Here is a 25,267-nt window from a genome sequence, read left to right as displayed (position 1 = left end):
TTGCTTAACACAGTATCATTATATTTAGTAGAATTATTTGCAAAAGACTGTTTTTCCAGACATGTACTAATAAGAGGAGACAACTTATGGAATAATTTCTCAAGGTGAAGTGAAATTACCGTAATCAAATACAGACAAAAAAGGCTCACCAAGCAATAAAAATTAGAGCGGAATTTAAAGCTATTCACATACAAAACTCATCATATAAAACACAAGAAAGGTGTATTGGCTCATTTTAACTCTGAACCAGCATTCATTTCAGTGAGAACTCATTATTTCCAAGAGGAGGGAAAAAAAGCAAAATACGGTATTTTTCCTCTTCAGACCTGAAAGGCCTAACAAGTAGTCAGTCATTAGAGAGCCTTTTTGAGGGAGTGATTGTCAAATTCACCCAGATCTAATATTCATTTGATTACGTAACATTCGCTCAGCAAAAGTAGTTTGGTTAAAGTCAGATTTTAGTTGATTATGCCTGAAAGGTAGGAGAGAAAACTCTGCAGTGATTGTCAGATAGTGCGCACCCCAGTGTGAGATCTTGCAAAGAGAGGAAGAAAACATTGACAGCGCAGTGTGCCGCGTGCTTTCTCTTCATTGCCTCTTTTAGTCCACAAGCCACTTTATAAGGTCAGAAATTATTATCCCCACTTTACTGGTGGGAAAACAGAAGCTCAGTTAAGTCCAAGTAATTTGGATCTAGCTCATACACATGTAGTTTGTAAAGTGATTGAAAACAGGTCTCCCACGATTATTGAGGTATAAAATGCTATCTCCTTAGCTTTTCTGAATGTAAGTATTCACTTATAAGAGCAGTTTTAAGCATTAAATATTGTGAAAACACTTTGCAAATTCCAAAGCATTAGATAAATGTATGGTATTATTTTGCTTGTGAATATTTAATGGGGCTACTTAAAAATATTAAGGAAGAAATTGGCTCAGTTCAGGCTTGTGTCCTACATTTGTAGATTATTCCCCACACTTTCCAAAATTTTTTTTTTTGTATTACATCAACTCCACACCATTAGTCTCTGTTTAGAGACTGTAAACTTTTCAAAGTCATACAGCCTTATTGGTCAACATTTCTCAAATACCTTATTCATGCCATGTAATTCATTTTAGTATATTCTTTTTTAATATTCCCTTTTAAATTCCTTTTTTAAATCCTCTCTTTATATTATACTATCTCTAGATTAATTAAAAAAAAAAAAAGTAGTGTGTGTTTGTTGGCAAAATAGAACAGGAAGTAAGGAAGAGACCAGTGAACGTAAGTGGAAGGCCTATGTCTGTAGGGCTATGTTTTATAGTTGCCCACGAACAGTTTGGAATCTTCCAAAAACTTGTTATAGAAACCTGGCCATGTTCGGCCAGGAAAGTAGTGTGTCCCAAAGCTTGTTTCTTGGGGAATGTTGCTCCACCACAGCATGGTACATTGGGAAATATTTCATAGAACATAACTTCTTTTGGACTTTAAGATGCATATTTATATTTTAAAGACTCTGAGAAGTTCTGTAGTAAGCCTGTTTAACTTTGAAATAATTTTCCATGACTTTTCATATTTTTCATGGAACACAGCTCTGGCCCGGGGAGTATGGGATGCTGCCATCAGTCTATTCAATTATCTGTTTTCTGCTCATGACGTATCAGTTTGACTATGCTGGATTTGGATACAACTGTCAATCAAGATTTTGTAGGGCTAAGATGATCAAACTAAGACACAAACTGGATTCATGGTCCAAATTTATGGAAAAAAGTGGATGAATAAGCTTTTCACAAAGCTGGATTTGGATACAACTGTCAATGAAGATTTTGTAGGGCTAAGATGATCAAACTAAGATACAAACTGGATTCATGGTCCAAATTTATGGAAAAAAGTGGATGAATAAGCTTTTCACAAAGCTCAATTTATTCAATTTGAAGGACTGACATTTATTCTGAATCCTTCAACATTTCATTTATTTTTTCTAAAATTTTATTTATTTGACAAAGAGAGAGAGTACAGGCAGGGGAAGCAGCAGGCAGAGGGAGAAGCAGACTCCTCACCGAGCAGGGAGCCCGAAGTGGGACTCCGTCCCAGGACCCTGGGATCATGACCTGAGTCGAAGGCAAACGCTTTAACCAACTGAGCCACCCAGGCGCCCCTCCTTCCACGTTTTAAAGTGAAATGTTGGTGATAGGAGATTTTAGTTGACTCAGCTATGAGCTTCATCACAAGACTAAATCTCCATCATGGCAGAGATAATATCCGTTTTTGCTCACAATTCTAAGGCCAGCACTAGTGCAGAGCCTGGCTCCCAGGAGGCTTCCCATAAAATTTGTGAAATAAATAGTAGTTATTCTGATTAGTGCTCTACTTGACAAAATGTATAGGCAGCACCCCTATATTGGTCTAATTGTTTCTAACTCTTGAAAACCTTGGTATCACTGAACCAGATGAAAAGTCAATTTTGCTAAAATATATCTATTGCAGCAGAGACAGCTCTTCTATAGTATGGTCATTGGCAGGCAGCTGCCCCGTTAAGCGTTGTATTTCCAGCCCCTTTTGCATTCCAGTGAGGCCCTGTGGCTAATTTTAATTGACAGAGTGAATCCAGAAATGATATATGTCACTTCTAGATCAGGGCTCTGTCCATTCGCAAGGTGAATGCACAGGACCCTCGGGATCTTGGGATGATGGAATCACAGGATCTTGGGGACCTGAATCACCTTAAGAAGGAAAGTCAGTGACCAAAGGAATCGCACACATTGAACTATTAAATAAACATGATATTTGTGTTCAACCACTCAGATTTGGGTATTTGTTGCAGAAGCCAGTGCTGGCCTAGCATCAATATGGATTCACACAAATATGTTTGCAGAGGCGTATACTAGAAGCATAAGCACCAAAAGGTTAAAAGTGGTCTTCTCTACATAATAGGATTAATGGATTTTGTTATTTACTTTTTCAAAGTTACCATATTTTCTAGACTCCCTTCAGTGAATAGGCATTACTACACATTAGGTTTATAATCCAGGGAAGAACACAAATAATATATATGTGTTTGAATGATTCCAAACTCCAAGCCCTCTTGCTAGTTTGTTTTAGGGATCTTTCTCCACTCTCTGGATTCTTCAAGCCCTTTGTTTGTTCTGGACCTCCAAACTGGGCATATGCCCATCTTTAGTCAGAACTGACAAACTGAGAAATAACCTACAGAGGCATCTGAGGAATAATCACAACCCAACTTCTCTTTTTGCCTCTCCAAAAAGGTGGGTTACTGCCTTGGGGAGAAAGACTGCTTGGATCATTGTACTGTAGGTGGATCCTTCATTATTTCGTTCACATTTGTAGCTTTTTATTCTGAAATAATTTCAAACTTAGAAAGAATAGATTTTTAAAAACCCTTCACCCAAAGTCCTCAATTGTTATCATTTTGCCATATTTAAATTATCATTCTTTCTCTGTAAATAGATGATGGATGGTAGATAGATAGATGATAGATAGATAGATAGATAGATAGATAGATAGATAGATAGATAGATGATAGATATAGTTAGATGGATAGATAAGTAGGTAGATAGATAGATGATAGGTAGATAGAATTCTGAACCATCTGAAAATAATTTAAACAAAAAGTTGAAGACATCTGGCAATATTCATCAAAATTCAATTTATAATTAATTCAAAATTCTTGAAACAGATAATTATTAATTCTGTGATTTCACTTATAGTAATTTATTGTAAGGAAATACTTATAATCACAACAATGTTTATCATACTGGAAAACAGGAGATGGCTCTGTATCCAACAATAAGTTTGGGTGAGCAAATTGTACAGTACAATTATGTACAATGCAATTACCGTGTTTCCCTGTGTCCTTCTGTTTGCCACTCATCATGGGACTCCCTAGCCATTAAGATGAAGTTCAAAGCTCTTAATAGGTTTGCCTCTGTGGACTGCATCTCTCTTATCACTACCAGGACTCTCTTGATCCTGCCTGAGACTCCTTCAGAGAAAGTGATCATCCAAGATACCTTCAACTTCACCCAGCTTTGGTGAATATTGGTGTCATCACACATGTTTTTCCCACCCTTCCTGCATTAAGGATCAAAGCAGGGACCATCAGACATGGAGACTCTGTCCTCCTTTGGGTCTCAGGCAATCCTGCTAGCCTAGGAAACAGGTCATGCAATGTGACCAAGGGCAGAGTAAAAAGCCTGGGTTTGGGGCACCTGGGTGGCTCAGTCATTAAGCGTCTGCCTTCGGCTCAGGTCATGATCCCAGGGTCCCAGGATCGAGCTCCCCATCGGGCTCCCTGCTCAGTGGGAAGCCTGCTTCTCCCTCTCCCTCTCCCCCTGCTTGTGTTCCCTCTCTCGCTGTGTCTCTCTCTGTCAAATAAATAAATAAAATCTTAAAAAAAAAGGCCTGGGCTCTTCAGGAAGGTCTGCTCATTGTAAGAGCAAACTAACTTATAATCTGAATCCTACCAAATTTTCAACAGATAACCTATTTTAACTTCAAATAAAGAGTCAATGCCTCAAAATTATAGATTCATGAGAATTCCTAAGAGAAGAATGTCAGCTTCATTATTAGTACATCAACTGGAAAGGTAGATTCCCTGAATCCACCAATGCAAACTTCCAAAAGCTGTGTATCCCTTTCTAGCCTATATATTCACCTTCCTCACTAAGAACAATGAAAACAAATATATTATTACATAATTTCCAAAGGAAATCACTTTACTTTGACATCTCAAATTCAGACTTTCTGAAGTAAAAATAAACATGAAATTTCAAATAGGGAGTGTTTGGGATTATCGTGTTTCTTACACAAATATTTGGATGGAAAATCATAAAATTCGATATAGCACTTATGAAATAAAAACAAGTAAAGTTAACTATGAAATATGCTTCATAAATATTACACAGATTTCATTAAGTCGATAAATTCTGAGAACCAAGAAGGAAACACTCCAAAATACAATGTTTATTTAAAAGACGATATAGTTTGTGTTGAAGACATTGTTTGCAGGAGAGAAAGGGCTTACAAATGGAATACAAAAATGCAACATTCTCAATCCATTTGACTGGACACATCAGTCCTGGATCTCTTGCTTCTTTCAAAGAGTGTATAAGATTCCACACAAACATTTAATTTTATTTAGTTTATTAATATGAGCCAAACAGACTTAGCTTAAGAAATGAGGAAAGGACACGCAACAAGATTTGGCTGAACTACACAAAGGGAACCTAAAAAGTGACAAGATTTTCCACTGGTGACGGTTTTTCTAAGGAAAGTTAGTTTATTAACTAATATAAAAATAAATCTACCTTAGCAACTGTGACTTAAATTGAGTCAGGATGCCACGCACATGACACCCAACATGGATAGTGAGGTGCTGCAGGGACCTCCCACCCTCCTAGGCTGGCTTGTACTACTTGGCCTTTGACCTGGAACCTCATGAAGGACCCCTCACAGCACAGGGTTTGCAGCCAGCTACATTTCCTCCTCAGCCTCCAATCCATTATGTACCACTTCTGTGTTTCCCTTAGCTTCTTTCTTTTTAGAGAGTGACAGAACTCAAGAAAAAACTCACCTGGTCAGCACTGAGCAGGGAAGGAAAAAGAAAATACTCTGAGATGGGTTTGGGGTAGTCTGGGAATACCAGTAGACTCAGATAAACAAAGAAGCTAGAATGGGCATCACTGAAAAGCACTGAGGTAAGGGGCCCATCGGTTTTTCACAGAAAAGGGCAGAGCTGGGTTAACACTGAAGGACAGAGAGGACCATTGTCACACTGCGGAATTCACACCCAAAGAACAATAAAGAGGAAGATTAAAAAAATTTAAAAAAAAAAACAATTTTAAAGAGGAAGAAACATGAAACAGAGCGTACTTTCTTTTACATTTTTAAGGTGAAAGCATTTTAAGAAAGGCATCTGGAAGCCAAATCACCAATTAAAAAGTGAAATAACGGTAATGAGTCTTTAAATAAAATGAACCATGGAAGGAAATAAAGACCTCTTTCACTTCCACTTGACTTTGTCCAAATTGTTAAAAGGTTGTAAGTCAGTCCAGTTTTGCTTTATTGGCAATGGATACATGTTATCTGACATATCTGAGCAAAAGAAGAGAACCCAATGGACATCTCTCAGGTAGACAGGGAAGGATGGACGTAGGGAGGCAGGGCGTGTGTGACCGGACGTTCTCCACAGGCCTCGTGCTCACTCTTCATGCCCACAGTGTCTTTAACCCGACACGTGTGGATCACAGGAAACGCCGTCCCCAGGCACAGAATGAGGACCACAAGCGTGTGCTGTGCAGCATGCTGCCGAGTACCACGAAGCCCACGAGCAGCTCGAGAGAGCGATTTCTGTGCACAGAAGAGGAAGAAGAGGCTCCACACACCAAAGGCTCTGCTTTATACGGTCTTTCCACATGGGGAGGTAACGCTGTCATCCCTTGAATCTGAAAACCAAAGAGTAGACAATGCCAATGATTGAAGAGAAGGTCTTGCTCAGCTCCCCCACTTGGGCAGGGTGGAAGGGATCGGTGGGAGGGGGTAGCTGCCCAAGGAGTCAACTGTCAGGGGCGTCGGAGCCTTAGGGACTCGGAGGGAGGTGAGGAAGAGAGCCAGAGGCGCCTTTGGGAAGAAGAGATACAAACTCAGCTCTGTTGCTTTTTGAAGCTCTCATCTCATCCTATTCCTGCTTCATTGTGACCTTAGTTGGACAGTCAATCTTCCAATCAGGAGCGGAATCAGGAGTTTTCAGTCAACGCAAGCAGTTATTGAACAAATAAATTATCAGACATACCAAAAGACAACTGAAACATTGGATTTATGGATATTTGTCTGTTCCTTAGATTTTTACCTGTTGGGGATTAGGTAAAATGTGACATCTGGTTTCTCCAAAGATGAAAACAAAGTAGGGCTTACCGACCACTCTGCATTGTCTGTCTTGGAGCATCTCACGTTCACAGGCAAGCTAAGGACAAGCTTGTTGAAGGAAAGACCTTCCTTCTTAGCCCATTTAAACTTATTCATTGCGTCCATGAAAGAAAGGTTTTTATACTGCTTGGGGCTTTTGATAATGAAGGGCCAGGTCCTGAATTTAAAATAACCACAATTAATCATATTCAGAACAAAAGCATTACATGTCTCCATTACTTTTCAACATTCTAAAATAGACCTCAGACTTGTCCTGTGTTACCACATAGAAAACCTAATGCAAAGGATTGATTGACTCATCAGCAATTGCCAGAAGAAATACGCATACCGAGTAAGGAGTCTTTTAGAAAAATGAAATTCCTTATTTTAGTAGCAGATAGGTACTACTCTTGGATAAATGATTTTGACTCAGAAAGCTTCTCCCAGTTTCACAATTCCTCGCTTATTTGTTTTGTCTCTCCTTAACAATACAGCTGGTATGCGTTCCGGTCTGCAGAATTTAACGCTAATGGAGTAATAAAGAAATGTGTTACTGGAAGACATAGAAATTTCAGTTCCATAGAGTTGAAAAGCCTGACCCCTGCTGGCTGCCCTGTTTTGACTTGCCTAAGTGATAATAAATTAAAAAAATCTGAACCTGAACCAGTATTTTTCAAATTTTACTGAGAAAAAAAATACTCTGCAGAAGATATAGTCTGGCTTCTACTTGCTGCTCTAAAAAAACAAAAACACATTAATGCCCAAAAAAGAAGAAAGAAGGAAGAAATCACAGAAGAATGATACAATCTGCTTGAAAAGATATTTCTCGAGTGATGTTTTTCATTAAATGTAAGTTTTATATTATTGACTCCTGAAAAAAGGAAAAGTGTAAGTGTTGGCAGACCACAAAGATTTACATGAACTAATCCATGGTCCTTCCTGGAGATTATCATGGGCAACCAGTAGGTATTTGGCTCCCATAACATCCCAAGTAGATGCTCCAGGGGTTCCAGTAATTATCTACTAATTAACCCCCAAGGAATTTATACTTTTAATATTTGATCTTCACAATTTATTTTTAAAAAATATTTATTAATTTATTTGAGAGAGAGAGTGTGCGTGTGCAAGCAGGAACAGGGCTGGGGGGAGCAGAGGGAGAGGGACAAGCAAACTCCTCAATGAGTGGGGAGCCAAACGCAGGGCTCAACCCCACGACCCTAAGATCATGACCTGAGCCAAAACCAAGAGTCTGACGTTCAACCAACAGAGCCACCCAGGCACCCCTACAATTTCTTCATTTATCTATGCCTTTAATTACTCTCACACACACAAGCTACTCAGGCACATTGAATTACTAGCTTTTTAATTAAATTAACCATCCTTTATTGATCTTTTAGAATTATGAAAATAAATTTTTAATGTCTAAAATAAAATTATTGCCCCCTTACTCTAATAAGTGAAAGAGAGAGAATCTGAAGCCGACTCTACAATGAGCGCAGAGCCTGATAGGGGCTCACCCCACAGTGAGATCATGACCTGAGCCAAAACCAAGAGTCCCTGGCTCAGCCAACTGAACAACCCAGGCACCCCTACAATGTCCTTTTAAATATGTGGAAAGCTACAGGTAGGTTTTATTGAAAGTTTCAAAATCAAATATTAAGAATAAAATTTGCTTTTCAAAGAGATAAGGTGTCCATCTTTAAAAAAAGAAAATCAATTTCATAACCAGTGAGAAATGCTGGAAGGAAATCATCAGCCTGTAAGCCTCTGAACTACCACAAGGTGGCACTGGAATCCGTACTAAAGCGCTAAGGGGGACTAAATTGGCTGCGTTTCCCCCAGCCTTGCTGATGAGTGAATAATGCATTGTTGTACATAGATGAAATCTTTAAAAAGTTTTGCTGCTATAATAAATCAGTAAACCAGTATTTTTTTTGTTTGTTTTAGATTTCACAGCATAAATTAACAAAAGTGGTATAAACACACTTGTTAATTTACTATAAGTGTATGGAAAAGGATGTAGAAAAAGTTCACATGTTCGGAGATCTCATGACCTGGGGCTGGTGACCTGGACACGTGGTCCTGAGCCTCTCTGAGATGGCAGCTGGACTCATATTTATTGTCTCCCCTGCATTCCTGCTGACTTTGTTCAGGCCTCTATCTAAATGACATCACACCAATAAACCTCCTACCCCTTCCAGCCTATCCTATACCGCACTTCCGGATTACCCCTGGAGAACAGGGAATGGAGAGACGGAAGAAGGAGAAATCCTGAAAAAGTAAGTATTTATCCTGAGTATTTTTCCTTAAAACACTCAGCTTTAAACCAGAAACAGGTAACCTTGAAGTAGCAAGTTCTGCTCTCATGGGGACTGGGAGTTGGTTAGGAATATTGGGAATGGGTTAGAAATTAAAAGTCTCATTTCTGTACATCTGAGCCGTGTGTAAATGTCTACCCAGATGCATATATAAATAAGAGGGTATTATTTACGAATCACTGTAGTTGATAAAGACAAATTACATTATGACTTAATATTGGTGAGCAATTTTCCTTTGTAAATTTAATTGACAAGTTGATTTAAAAATATATATATAAATGAAATGAACTTAGACTACCCAAAATAATTTTGGAAAAAGAAACAAATGACAAAGTTTTGGGACTTACATGGTCTTATTTCAACACTTATTATAAAACTATGATAACAGAGTGTGCTATTAGAGTAAGGCTAAACATGAACATCAGTGAAACAGAATTCAGAGTCCAGAACTATAGTCAGTTTATGATCCAATGATTTTCCACAAACATTCCAGGGTAATTCAATGGGAAAAAGGTAAGGTTTTTTTTTTCATCAAATGGTTCTTGAATAACTTGATATCCATATGAAAAACTGTGAACCTCAGTATTTACCTCAGAACACACATGAAAATTTACTCACCATGGATCATCAATCTAAATATAAAAGCTAAAAACTGTAAACTTTTTAGGGGGGAAAAAAACAGGAAAAAATTGTCATAACCTTGGGTAAGCGAAGACTTCCTACACAGCATATCCAAAGCACAAAATAAATAAAAAATGATAAAATGGGCTTCAAAAAAATACCATTAAAAAATGAAAATGAAAATCTCCACAGACTAGGAGAAATTAGTGGTAAAAATATATCTGACAGAAAGCTTATATCTTAAGTATAAAGAACTCTAAAAATATAAAGAACTCTTACAACTCAATAATAAGAAAACAAGTAACCCAACGAAACAATGGACAAAAATTTGAACAATTAAAAAGGAACATATATAAATGACCAATAAGCATGTGAAAAGAGGATCAACATTGTTAGTCATAAGAGAAATGGAAAATAAAATCACAATAAGATACCACTACATACGCTTAAAATAAATAAAATTTAGGAGTTCTTATACATTACTGGTAAGAATGTAAAAAGAAACTTCATTTTGGAGAGTATTTTGAGAGTCTTATGAGTTAAACAAATCCAGTGATTCCAGAACTCCATGCTAGTCCAGAAAATGGAAAACATGTCTATACAGAGACTAATATAATACTGTTCATAGCAGCTTTCTTCATAATAGCCAGAGACTGGACACAATCCAAATGTCTTTCAACTGGTGAATCAATAGATGAATTGTGGTGTATCCACACAAGGGAATACTACTCAGCAATAAAAAGGAGTGGACTGCTGGTAGAGGCAGCCACATAGATGAATCTCAAAAACATCCTGAATCAAAGAAGCCAGGCACAGAAGAGTACATACTGTAGGATCCCATTTTTATAAAACCTAGAAAAGATCGAACTAATGTAGTGATAGAAAGCAGATTTGCAGTTTCCCAGGGCTTTGTGTGGGAGGTGGGACTGTCTCCACATAGCAGGAGAGAACTTATGGGGGTGATGAGAACGTTCTATATCTTGTCTGTGAAGGGGTGCATTTTGTCATAGGTAAGTTCTACCTCAAGCAATGTGACTTTAAAATAAAATTGTAAAACAGAAATAAAAACATACCAACAAGCCAATGAGAAAAAAGACAACATCATGTCATACACTTGATAATCTAACTGTTAAAGAAGAAAGCCAGGAAATCTGACCTAACAAGGTATAACTGAATCCTTTCAACACTCCAAGAGTAGAGGAACGTTGGGAAGCCCACAGTAAAGTTGTCTCCCTGATAGAAGAGAAGCTTCTGGGCCACAGCAGATTTGACCGCATGACGTAAGGCCTCAGACATTCCTCTATGGAAAGGGATTCAGTCCCAGCCAGTTAGAAAACTTGCGCAGGGGGCCGTCTGGCTGGCTTGGTCCGTGGAGCATGTGACTCTTGATCTCCGGGTTCTGAGTTTGAGCCCCACGTTGGGTGGAAAGATTACTTAAAAATAAAACCTTTAAAGGGGAGCCTGGGTGGCACAGTAGGTTGAGTGTCTGACCCTTGGTTTCAGCTCAAGTCATGATCTTAGGGTCGTGAAATCGAGCCCCGCATCAGGCTCTGTGCTCAGTGCAGAGTCTGCTTAAGACTCTCTCTCCCACTCCCACTGCCGCTCCTGCACCCTCTCTCTCTCTCTCAAATAAATAAATCCTTTAAAAAAAACTTATAAAAAAAAATAAAACTTCCTCGGTAGATTTTCTTAAGAACATCTGAGGAAGGAATAACCCATCCACTGTAATCCAGAGTATACAGTCCCACCTCTATACCTCCATCCCCAGAGCCTTTACCCTCAAAATACGGTAAAGTGTGTACATAAAATATGTCAGCCAAACCTCAAACTGCAGTGTGCAGAGACAGAGGGCTACTGTCACATTTGCTTAGAAGGTAGACAAGAATGCACCCACATTTTATCAGAGCAAAGAGACGTTTTAGATAGAATTAGCTCAGCATAAGCAAGAAATGACATAACAAGCCTGCAAACATAGGGAAAGAAGAAATTATATCACATTTCATGAAAAGAGACAGAAAAAGCTGACTCTAGAAGAAAATATAAACCAATTACACCAGAGAGAATTCTCACAAGTGTTTCATGTGCTAAGTTTATTTAATAAGAGCATGAATTTAATTAAACAAGAGCTCACATACAGGAATTTAAAACAACAGAATGAGATGAAAAGGGATGTAGCAGACCAATGGAAATAAATTTAGGATAAAATAAATTTAGCACCAGATAAATTAGAAAAAGCAAGAAGCAGAAGAACCCTTCCAAAAAATTGTAAGAAAAAGCACTTGTGAAAAATTCGAAATAGATTAGAAAACACTTTGTAGATATACGAAAAAAATTTTCCCTATAATAAGTGCTAATCATAATCACAAACAAGACTAAATCCTACCATTTCATATTTTTGCATCATAATAAAAAGAATAAGTGAGTATATGTAATGAAAGAACACATTGTGTTTCAGGAAAAGTTAACACTGATGTTCAACACTGAAATATGTTCAGTTTAACTTACAAATTCTACAGGTAGATGAAGAATATTACCATTCATCCAAAGAGAGCTCCCAAGGGGAAAAAAATGGTATGGCCCCAAAATGTTATATCCAGCCAAATGCTGTCCAGATATAAATGCAGAAATTCACACACACACACCAAAACCAAAACAACAACAACAACAAAACAAAACACAGGGCATTTTAAAGCACTTGGAAACCCTTCTTGATGAACCAACTTGGAAATAACATTCTGATGAATCAAATCAAAGAGTCGGAAATGTAGATATCCTGTAAGATTAGGGATTACCACTGAATCTATTAAACTCTAAAAGTTGCATTAAATATTGTGGGAATTTGGTTTGAGAAATAAGTGGGAAAATTTAAAATCTTGAAAATACAAAAATTATAATCTAAGTAATAAATATTTGGAGGTATGGAAAAGGGACATGGGGGAAAATGTGAAAGTATGAATGTCTTCATCTTTTATGATCTGAAGTCAAAACATGTAGTGAAACAAGTGTGCGCAACATTTTAATGTCTTTTATAATCTATGTTCTCAACATTTGAGACCCTTTTATGAAATATTACCTCTCATGGCTAAAAACAGTAACAGCAACCACGTTTATCTGAAGTTCGACAACTGTTCAGTTTTAGCTTTGTGTTTTATATAAATTTTTTTAAAGATTTATTTATTTATTGGACAGAGAGAGAGAGAGAGCACAAGCGGGAAGGGCGGGAGAGAGAGAAGCAGGCTCCCCATAGAGCAGGGAGCCCGACACAGGACTCAATCCCAGGACCCTGGAATCATGACCTGAGCAGAAGGCAGATGCTTAAGCAACTGAGCCACCCAGGCGCCCCGTGTTTTTATATAAATTAAACAAAATTAAGATTTTGTGTTATTTAAAACAGTGTACCAAATTATCATCTTTATAACAGCAATCTATTCATCTTTATGGCAACACCCCCACAGAAAGACGTCTGTAATAACATTCAATTAATGTTAGCATTGTTTATTTCTAACAAAATTTGAGGTGATAGCTTGTGCCTTCTTTTTGAATCCTTTTTTTCTGCATTCCTTAAAGCCCTTATAACAAGCCTGGGGGATTTTTACACATTATAAACATGGAGTGATTTTTCTTACAAAGAAAAATATACACACATCCCCTGATTCTTTTTTAGAAATGGAACAAATTACATCAAACTTCCCATCACATAAGCCTCACTGGAGCTACGTACACAGGGTCGATGTGTGGTGCAGCAGAGAATACAGAATTTATCTAAATGCATGATCTAGTCTGTTTTCTGATCTTTATGAGTCCTTTTGTTTTTCCTTAAGCCCTGCTAGATCTGTAGGAGGCAGAGGGAAATCGCAACCCCTCAAACAGACAGATCCTGAGACAGGATGTAGTTGTCTTTACGTTTCTACCAGCTCCTCCTCTGATCCTAGGATTGTTACAGAATGTTTAAAATAACTTGTGAACCCAACTAATCGTTACGTTAAAGGCATGGGATAGGAGAGTAGGGGTTATATATTATAGGATATTCTTCTTGAGTATGGTATCCTGAAACTAAATTCGCAATATTCTCTTCAGTAAAACAGAAAAAAAAAGTCATCCAAGCCATTTCTCTTTCTGATCTTTTAGCCCGTACCTTGTTGGTCTGGCTTTCAATAACATCGATGTCAGTGGGATGAACTCGCTTGAAAATCTGATTTAAAGCCTAAACATGAATTTTACAACAGAGGCTCCTTCTCACTTGTATTTTTGAAGAATAAATAAATTTAACCATGTAGTTAAGTGGTTTTATGTGGGCAATGAATCTCAAAATGGCCTGGGTCTGGGAAGCAATTCTCCCTGTCTTTGTAAGTAATGAAAAACCCAACTTCAATATTTCCTGGGAGAGACCAAAGGCATGGACTCTAACACAGCTCACTGGAACTTGGGAGTAGAGCGTTTTCAGAGGATTTACACAGGTTGAACACAAAAGAAAATAATTAGGTTGTAGAATACATTTTGAATCATCACCTTATAAAACAAACAGCTTTGAACGTCCACTTGCTTTCAACATGCTCTCAGATTAATTCTTGAATAGGGAAATTTTCCAGTCATTATGTAAAAGAAATATTCTAAAGGGAATAAAAAGGCTACTAAGTCTTAGTTAGGAACAATATTGATGTTTTAAAAACAGGACTATAGGAGTGCCTGGGTGGCTCAGTTGGTTAAGCGTCTGCCTTCAGCTCAGGTCATAATCCCAGGGTCCTGGGATTGAGTCCCACATCGGGCTCTTCCTGCTCAGCGGGAAGCTGCTTCTCCCTCTCCCTCTGCCCCTCTCTCTCAAATAAATAAATGAAATCTTTGGAAAAAAAAATAAAAACAAGACTAAATCCTAGTGTTTTTAGAATGACATCTTATATACTGTTTTGATATTCATTACCATTTGTATTTTTGCATGTGTAATTATTTATTTTGAATAAAAAGGCAGATATCTATCTCCCTCTCTACATCAGAGACACAACAAACACTTGCTCCTCCATTGATTATGCACCATCTGATGTGGAATAATCTCTGAGTCCCTCAGTTTCCATTTCCTCGTCTACAAAATTGGGATTGCAAGTCCTACTCTACCTATTGGAATTGTGTGAAAACAAATTAATTGAAATTATACATACAGAAATACTTTATGAACTACAAATGAATTTACATAAGCATTTTGTTATTTGTATTTTAGTACATACAGACTTCTGGTGTCATTGGGTTGTCTGGGTAGGAACTCACTAGAACATATTTACAGATAGTATAATTTAAAAAGAAGAGCGCACTTAGTTCATCATTTACAATCTCTATAATATTTTGGAATAAAAAGTAGATCATAATCACATGCTACTTCACTGAATGCATTTGACCACATTCTCATGACGTGTTTTTTAATCCTCTCCTTAAACATAGCCCCTCAAAAATCTACGTGTACCTTTCACCTAATTATATCAGTCTCTTTCATTAGAAAATTCTTCCTTATATTAAAACAAAATCCATGCCCCCAAATTTCCACCAGCCATCCTAATTCTTCTTTGTGGTGTTGCTAAGAATGAATAAAATCCTTTTATCTACGTCGACCTTAATATATCCAAAACACAACTTTCCATTTCTGCTTCAAATATGTTTCCCTACAGCACTCACACATTTTCTCTTTCCTCTTCTTTTTCCCTCATCACCTCCCTGAGATGGCGTCAACCAGTGGGTCCAGCATGTGCTACCATGAGAAGGTAACCTGCTTGTAACTGTTTCTCATCAGCTCGACTGCCACCCCCTTGGTCCCAGACACATTCATCTCACAACTCAATACAACTCAACATCGCGATCACAACAGTCTCCTGGTTGGTGGTTTTTTTTTCCAGTCTGATGCTCCTAGAGTCTTTTCTCAATTCAGTGGCCAAATCAACTTTGTTTCTATCCTACAATGGCCTCTCTTTGCACTTAAAACCCAAAGTCCTTATGTCGCCTATAAAGTCCTACGTGATCTTTATGTCGCCTATAACATCCCTCTTGCTGTCAGACCTCCTCACTTACCCTCTACCATAATTCACCCTGTTCCAGCCACACTCGCCTTCTTGCTGTTCTTTGAACACACTACGTTCATACCCACCCTCAGGTCATTACATTGGTTCTTCTCTCTGCAAAGAGTACACTTCATATCTTTCCATGGCTAGCTTCTCATCACTTAGGTCTCTGCTCAAACATCACCTCCTGCCATGGACTGAATGTTTATATCCCCCCCTAAAATTCATATGTTGAAATCTTAACACTCAAGGTGATGGTATTATGAGCTGGGGTCTTACCCCTCATGCGATTAGCTCCCTCATAAAAGCAGCTTGAGAAAGCTCCCTCTTACCCTCTGCCATGTGAGGTTGTGGTTAGAAGACTCTATGAGAAAGTGAGTCCTCACCAGACACTGAATCCACTGGCGTCTTGATCTGGGACTTCTCAGCCTCCAGACCGTGAGCAATAAATTTCTGTTGTTTATAAGTTACTCTGTCTATGGTACTATGTTACAGCAGCCGGGACAGACTAAGAGACCTTCCCAGGGAGGCGTTTATCACCCTACTGACAACAGCTACATACTTTCTTCACTGTCTTATTTTCATAACATTTATTAATACCTGAAATTTTATTTTTATATTGTTTCTTACCCCTCCCCCACTCTAGAATATAATCCCAAGAGGGCAGAAATAATATATATCTTGTTTATTATTTTATCTTGAGTAGTTTCTATGATGTGCAATTGTGCAGAGCGAGTGAACATAGTAGTCCTGACAATTCCATCCTTAGAAATGCTTGTTTGGAAGGCTGGACTTTGGCGGGCATCAGCGAACCTAAGTAAACAATTTCCCCTACTGATATAAAACTTTCCCTAAATAAAGAGTGACTCACTGTGCCTCGACTATTTGGACAAACAATGCAATTTATGTTGACCGTCTGCTTTCCTTCTAGGAGTCTAGATTTTAGTACTTACTAGGCAAAGGACACCTATGTAACCAGCCCTCAATAAAAACTCTGGGTGCTCAGTCTCTAATGAGTATCTCTCACTGACAACACTTCGTGCATGTTGTCATACTTCGATGCTACTAGACTTAAGTACATTCTATGTGATTCCACGGGAGAGGCCTCTTGGACACTTGTACTGGGTTATCTCTGGACTTGGCCCATGTGCCTTTTCCTTTTGTTATTTTTGCTTTGTGTTCTTTCTCTGTAATAAATATTAGCCATGGATACAATAATAGGCTGAATCCTTTAGGTCCTCTTAGAAAAATCACTGAACCTGGTGGGAGTCTTGGGGACCCTGGACATACCAACCAAGAAGCTCACCTTGTCACCCCAGCTAAAAATAAGTAAACAGAACAAGACTTAAAAGAATTCCATAATGTGGTGATAAATCCAAAATGAAAATGAATCCCATCCTTCTCTGAAGTATACTACCCCACTATGAAATCCATTTACTACTTACGTGACTGGCCTATAGATCTCCTTAACACCAATGAACTGAAGTTGTTCCATAATGTCTGGAATACTTGCACATCGAGTAAGATTAATTCTTGGGTAATAAAGAAGATATGAGAGACACATTTCATTCCTGGTGCTTAATCCTCCCTGAAAATGGAGATATTTTATTTAGAAAAGTTTATGTTCCACCAACTCTGACACTTAGAGCACACAGGCCACCAATGTCATACAGTTCCATCCAATATTGAAATGTAATAAATCTGAAAGCTGAGTAATAATAATCTGAGTGACAATTTGGTTTTTAAAGAGGTAGAGACACATTAAAAAATTAATAGAATGATTTCCATCTCTTAGAAGTTGCCTTTCTTAAACAACCTAATAATCTCTGTCAAGTGCTGTTCGTATGATGTAAACTCCTCACCACAGTGAACATTTGAGAGGATTATGGGGATGTTTGGTTAACATGATACCAATCAGTCGGGTTGATGGCATCTTTGCCTGAATGCACTGAATTTTCTATAATCTTGTTGTCATGTATAAACATCAGAAGACACATGCCACAGAGAAGACAGAGTTCACATTTTAAATCAAGGTAGTAAATTAGCTTCTGAAAGTAAAAAGATCAAAGCTCCTCAGGAGAACAGAATCTAGAACTGCTACAACATATTATCTACAGTGTTGAATTTTCAACACTGATCTGCACTCAGAAAATAAACAAGTTACCAGCAGAAACTGATTGTGAGAAGCTACAGATGCTGCATTTAGCAAAAACTTAGAAAGAGATAAAAATATGTTTAAAAAGCTAAAGAAAGATGCTCAAGTAATTAAAGGCAAATATGGCAAAAATGAGTAAACAAATAGAGAATGACACCAGAGAAAGAAAACATAAAAAAGAAGAAAATAGAAATTCTAGAGTTAAATGTTACCGTCATTGAATAAAAAATTCTCAGGATGAGTTTAACAGCAGATTTGAGATGGCAGAAGAATCAGTGACCTTGAAGATAGAACAATAGAAATTTTCCAATCCGAAAAACAGAGAAAGAAAGAAAAAAAAAAAAACTAAAGAAAGTGAAAATATTCCAGAAAATACCTCAAAATACGATATTAAATGTTCCAACATATATGCAATTAGAGTTCCAGAATGAGAAGGAAGATAGAAAAGGATAGAAAAAATATTTGAAAAAATAATGGCTGAAATCTTCCTAAATTTAGTGAAAAACACTTACAGACCCAAGAAGCTCAACAAATACCAAAGATAAATATGAAGAGAGCCATACCTAGACACATCATAGTCATATAGCTGAAAGCCAAAGACAAAGAGAAAATCTTGAAGGCAGTAAGAAAAAAAGGACACATCACATGCAGGGGACCAATGATACAAATGAGAGCTGACATTTCATCATAAGTGATGGAAGTAACAAAAAGATATTGGGATTACGTATTTAAGGGCTGCAGGGAAAAATAAATCAACCAAGAATTCTGTATCCAGCCAATGATCTGTTCTTCAAAAAATGAAGGTGCAAAACTTGGCAGTATTGTTCATAGTTCTAAATTAATGCAGTGGCTAAAATGCAATGATTTTACAAATTGCAAAACACAATGTTTTGCACTTGATGAGCAAAGCAGGATTGGGCAAAGGGAGAAGCTGATTTACAAATGAGGTTACAAGTGATGCCTCAGTAAAAATAATATTTAATTTATCCTTCAGCTGGGATGGCTATTTGGAGTGGTACTAAATTGTAGGAAGGGAGCCGGGCATTTGTATCTTCCCATGAACCAGTCATCGGCTGCTGGCTGCCCCACTGCAGGGAGCATAACTTCAAGTGGGGCATTCCCTGACACCAAGGGCAATGCCCAGTGAATGACATGGTTGTGAGTTATCATCTGGTATTTTCAGTGGCTGGGTTTTAGCTGTGCTGGCCCTGAAGAGGGACAGTATCCAGGCAGACCACCAAAATATCCCCTAAAATAATAAGGTATGATGTCTGAGGTAAAATATTTCATGCAAACAAAATCATATATAAGGCACGAGACAAATAAAGCCAACACCAATGGACTAACTGTACTCTGTGCCCATTTTTAATTCTCCTCTTCCCCATCCTAATTGAAGATGAGGATTATTTTACTGTTTGATTTATCATTCTATTGCTTTTCAAACCCTTTACATTCCATTTATTGACGTATGTTTGCATCCCTAAATGACATTTTCATTTTGTATGTTCTACTTTAGATACATGACATCATACCTATGCCTATGGTCGGCTGCAAACTTGCCATTTTTGTTCTTCCGATACATTCGTGTTAACATACGTGGCTTTCATTCATTAATTTTCACAGATATATACTATAAATATATTCTATGGACATATTGTATTTATTTGTTCTCTTTTTGATAAATAGTTGAGCTGTTTCCAGCTTTGTGTTCCTGTGTTGTTACGTGCTACTATGAATATTTTACATATTTTCTCCTGGAACCCTTCCTGCAAAAGGAACCTTAAGGTGAAATCCACACAGGAATGGAACTGGGTAGAGCATCTATGAATCTCCAACTTTACCAGATGATGTCATGCTTTTCCCCAAGGTGGTTTTATAAATTTACATTTAGCTGTGTGTGAGGCCTCCAGTTTTAGAACATTGGAATTGCAATTTTAAATATTGCCAAACTGATGGGTATAAAATATCTCCTTCTGGTTTAAATTTGCATGATCCTGATTTCAAATGAAATTTCATTTCATCCTTTCGTATGTTTATTATCTATTTGGGCTTTTATTTCCGTGAAACGTTTGTGTCTATTGCTCTTTGTCTATGGTCTATTTGTTTTACATTACTGATTTATGAAATTTCTTTTATATGCTGGATACTAATGCTTTATTAATCTATGTGTTGCATTTTTTTTTCAGTTTAAAACTTGTCTTTTCACTTACTTAATAGTGCTTTTTGGCAACCAAAAGATTTCAGGTAGTCAAATTCATCAATCTTTTATAGTTCGTGCTTTTTATGTTTTAAGTTCTTACTACCCCCAACATCATAAAAATATGTTCATATGTTTTTCTCCCAATTGCTTTAAGATTTTGCTTTTCACATTTAAATATTTAATCTACTGTGACTTGTTTGTGTATTGTATACCCAGTTGTGCTAGTATTCTTTAATGGAAAGTCCATTCTTTCCCACTTAAATGGTTACTGTGTCTGTTCTAAACCAAGTTTCTGTATAGGGGGTTTGTAGGTCAGTCTCCAAGATTCCTATTACGTACCACTATTCTAACTCTGGACCCAAATACACTATCGATCACCATGGCTTTAAAATAAGCCTTCATATCCAGTAGCTTGTCTCCATTTTTTACTTTGTAGTAGTGTCTTGCCCATTATTAACCCTTTGCTCTTCTATGTAGATTTCAGAATCTATTTGCTCCATATAAAACCTAAAACTGTAAAATTTTTAGAAATATGAAAAAATAAGAGAAAATCTTCACAGCTATGACTAGGCAAAGATGTCTTAGTTAGGATACCAGAACCTCAAATCATAAAATCTCTCTGAATTTTTTTTTACTGAAATTATATCAAATTTATAGGCCAATTTGAATAGAAGGATTATCTTTATTTTATGGAACCTTTCTATCCATGAACACAGTATCTCTTCATTTCTTTAGGTGTACTATAACGTTTTGCAAATAAAGATTTATAAGTTTTTCCCCATGGAGATCAAGCACATCTAATGTTAGATTTTATTTCTATAGAACTTAGAGTTTTAAAATGCATTTTCTTGAGATAGTTTCTTAACTATTCCTAGTTTATAAAATGTATTTATACATTTAGTATTTATGCTAAAATACAGTTAGTTTTAGATATCAATTTTGAGGAGGTTTTTGATGTAGAAAATTATAATATCTGTGAATAATGTGTTTTGCTTCTTTGCTTCTTCCTTTGTGATCCATATGTCTCATTGTTTTCCTTTTCCAGTACAATGTTGAATGGAAATGATAATAAATATCTTTGTCTTCCTTCTGATATTAAAGCAATACTTCTAATATCCAAGTAGTTTGATATTTGCTACAGATTTTCATAGCCAAGCTTTATCTGGCTAAGACAATTCTCTCCTATTCCTAGTTTATAAAATGCTCTTTTTTTATTACTCACTTAAATCTTATGAAGGCTTTTTTTCTACCCCTATTGACCTGATCACATGTCTTTTTCCTTCAATCTCTTAATGTAGAATGGTATTAATATATTTTCTATTTTAAACCAATTTACATTCCTTAGCTAAGCCCAAACTGGTCCTAACATTACATTTTTACCCTATCATTACATTTATATATAATGCTGAATTTATCCATCAAAGATATTTCCATCAGGTGCATGTTGTTGACCTCTTTCATACTGTCATTATCAAGTTTTAGTATTAAGATTATGCTAACTTCATAAAATGAGTTGGTGGGAGGTATTCCCTGGGAGAAACTATGTAAAGCATGAATGGTCTATTTCTTCAGTGTTTGTCAGGACTCCTCAGTAAATCTGCTGGACCAAATTTCTCTTTGGGTCAGAATGCAATTCATTCTTCCTTTTGAAGTTCTTGATTCATCTAAGTCTGGACTCAAGCAGTTGGTCACTTGCAACCACAAGTCTTTAATTAATATGATTTGGTGAGAAAAAACTAAATGGCTAGGATAGCTTTTCATGAAAGGGTTAATAAATTATACCGCAAATTTGCTGTAGAATCATTAGTTAATCTGATAAAATGCTAAAATAGCTCTGATTTCACTTTTGTGATGTTTCTTGCTCAAGATGTTCAGGAATTTTGCCTCCAAAATGGGAATGCTTTTTGCTTTTTCTCCTCTAAAATCAAAGTTTATTCCTCTTTCTCCATAAATGAATTTTAATAATCATAAAAATTTTCTTACCCAAGTCATCCGGGATCTATCTTTTGTGTTGTAACGACACTCAGTAATTAGATTATCTCCCTAGAACATAAAAATGAAAGCTTTCAGATTGGAGTTTGAGGCTGTTTTGTTTATCTAATACATTTGTAGGCCAATAGTTTTATTTGCTATGTGAGTAGATTCATTAAGAAATTTGATCCAGGGGAACCTTGAGCTACTTAATTCTAAGACTGTCAGTATAATAAACAAGCAAACAAATAAGGCTCTCTCAGGTCAGACTCCACCATGTTCTAGCTGCATGACCTTAAGTAAGGAAAAGAATTATCTGGGCACAATTTATTTATTTAAAAAATAATTATATAAAATAGCTGTTATTTTGCACAGCTTTGTGAACAGATTAAATGACATAACATGCATCTAGTTCTTAGTGCAGATTAAACACTTCATAAATGTTACCCACAAATACTAGTTATTGTGATGCCCTCTTCATTTATATTATTTTCTTTAATGGTCTTTAGTCACATCTTTATTTCCTCACAACAGAATTGTGAAGCAAAGTAATAGTTATTGTTCCAATGTTTTCTAACTTTTGAACAATTCAACATACACAGAAAATAATTTTGTTTATGGTTCACCACTCAGGTCAATGGACAGGCTATTCATGGACCAGAGGCAGCTTGTGCTGGGTGCTGGTCCCTAGATTTGCTCTCCTGGCCCACTACTCAGAAGGCCCACGGATCAGGTTCTCAACACACTGTCCTTCCACACCGTCCTTCCATAACCCCAAGTATTGTTGCAAGCTGGATAGTTAGCTCTGTCCAAAACCTTTGTCAAATGAAAGAATTATCCTTATCTTCATTTTTACCAAGATCGAGCTGCCCAAAATTCTTCTCTGGTATAAAAAAAAATCTCTGATTTTTGTATTACCAGAATTGTAACCCAAAGGTTTGCAAAGAAAAGAGTAGTGTTTGGTACTCAGAACCCAAGTTTTTCTTTTCTTTTTAAATCAACAACGTGAGTTGCCCCTGGGAATGGTAAGAAAAGTGAGTTTGATTTTGGGAATGAGATCAAACACATTCCATCTGGGTTGTGCAACACCCACAGTGGGTGGCTTCAAGAATGTGAATACCATGAGCAATTCACTTTACTGGTAGAAAACCTTGCTAAATCACAGTAGGTAGATGCCTTGACTTTTCTAAGATTCAGTGAAAAAGAACAAAACATTCATACCGGTAAGATTGTTTGTTCTTCCCTTAGATACTGAAACTCCTGGAAGTTGAAGTCAAAATCGTCATCATAAGCCAGTAATCTCATTTCCTCCCCTTTGCGAAAATGACGGAGCCTGATGCCCCTGCCAGCCAGGTGAGCATGGAGAAGAACAGCAAACACATGGATTCCACTTGGCTTTTCAGCTTCCAGAGCCTACAGGCGGGGCACACAGAGGAAGACAGAATTAGCCCAAACAAGCACATGTTCAGACAGTTCACCATAAAAGAGAGTTGGAGGGACAACTGAGAAGAAAATCTAAAGCAATTTAAGTGAATGCTTAAGCAGCCAAACATTTTGAATTTGGATTTTTCATGACTTATTCCTAGCAGTGTTATCTTTGTGAAGTAACATTTGCAGGCAGAAAAGAAAGGGAAATAATGCTTACTGAGGACCTACCAGACCACTTCTAAATGTTACCTTTCTTTTTCCTTCTTTTAGGAGGTAAAGAGTCAATCAAAGCTCTTGGCAAAAAGATTCCAGTGTGTTAGTAACCTGTAAATAGAAACTCTTAAAAGGCGAAATGATTCCTACTTTCCAAGATAAGAAAACCAAGTGGAAGAGTGGAATTCCATGAATTGCCCTTGGTCCTACAGCTAGTACATGATGTCATGGCAATTTGAATCCTGATCTAAATAACTCAAAGGGCATAATCTTTCCACTTCATCAGTCTGCCATCTGTCTACAATATAATAGCTTATAATTTGTAAAGAATATGATCCATGTTGAAATACATTTATTTAAGAAAAAAGAACTGTAAATGGAAGCATCCATAATTAAATAGTTTACATGGTTTTCCTTACTCAATATGCATTTTTATATTAGGTACTCTTGCTCTTTGGTTTATGTAGGATGGAAACTATAAAGCAGAGAAAAGGAGAAAAAAATGAAAATGAATAATGGAAAAAACAAATCTGGATTCAAAAGTGAAGTTGAGAAATGGAAAACAGACCACACGAACCAAGGTAGAAATTGTAAAAGATAAAGTGTCAAATATGAAAAAAAACCAAAGGAAGTAGGTCAGGAAGGAAAACATCCTGGAAGTTATTCTTGTCCAGAATTCTACTCGTACAGCCTTCAAGATCTAAAAAAGCAGTCAAAGGGTTGCCACAATGATAAATAATGGCTTTACAGCATGACAACGAGAAAAAGATTAATAACAACAAGCATGGGATTTTCCAAACATAGTTTCCAAGAGCACTGATGAATCTATGACTAGTAGCTCACAGACTCCATGTTCTGCATACCTCTTCTAGGCATTCCAGAGTGCAGTGACCCTCAGACCGGAATTCAGGCATCCCTGGAGGGATGGTGTGGAAGAGGCTTACCCAGAGGCCAGCCTCAATCACCCCAGCATCGTACTTCCTTATATCTGTCGTATGAAATAACCTCAGTCCAGAATTATCTATTAAGCCTGGAATAAGAACATATAATTAAAAGTGAGTTTGAGTTCTTAAAAAAAAAGTTCTTCACATTCAGTTGAAATGGATTTATTAATTTTCCTTAAAATCTCACAAGGGAAAGAATTACAAGTAAAGATTAATGGAAGACAACATTCAGTTTCACAAACAGCAATTAAAACATAAGTCACCATATTGTCTGCAACCATTTTTGACTTACACAGTATACCATAGGAGAAATGTTTGTGTTGTCTAGCTGATATATTCCACAATGATCTAACATAAAGATAGACCAAAGGAAAATTCTAAAGTCATTCATCAGAATATAGAATAACTCAACAAAAGCTTTATTTTATATTGTTTTCAGGTAAAGTTCAGTAACATTTCCATAGAGGTAGAAGCC

The 25,267-nt window shown here is 36.9% G+C and overlaps 1 protein-coding gene across 1 annotated transcript in view; it reads right to left on the bottom strand.

Moving 5' to 3' along the window:
- Nucleotides 1–4,381: 4,381 nt before the first annotated feature.
- The window catches only part of MOXD1 (monooxygenase DBH like 1), an 87,387-nt gene continuing 66,501 nt past the window's right edge, over nt 4,382–25,267 (bottom strand). Inside the window, exons 7-12 of the mRNA XM_032407851.1 lie at nt 24,712–24,878; nt 23,429–23,620; nt 22,220–22,279; nt 17,327–17,469; nt 6,911–7,079; nt 4,382–6,441 (exon numbers count right to left, since the gene is read on the bottom strand). Coding sequence (XP_032263742.1) covers nt 6,241–6,441; nt 6,911–7,079; nt 17,327–17,469; nt 22,220–22,279; nt 23,429–23,620; nt 24,712–24,878 — 932 coding nt within the window. The 3' untranslated portion in view covers nt 4,382–6,240. The remainder of the gene's footprint in view (nt 6,442–6,910; nt 7,080–17,326; nt 17,470–22,219; nt 22,280–23,428; nt 23,621–24,711; nt 24,879–25,267) is intronic.

Source organism: Phoca vitulina, unplaced genomic scaffold (genome assembly GCF_004348235.1).
Source record: "Phoca vitulina isolate PV1807 unplaced genomic scaffold, GSC_HSeal_1.0 scaffold9, whole genome shotgun sequence".
Classification (NCBI taxonomy): domain Eukaryota; kingdom Metazoa; phylum Chordata; class Mammalia; order Carnivora; family Phocidae; genus Phoca; species Phoca vitulina.
The sequence above is the reverse complement of the archived record's forward strand: the minus strand, read 5'-3'. Positions and strand labels throughout refer to the sequence as shown.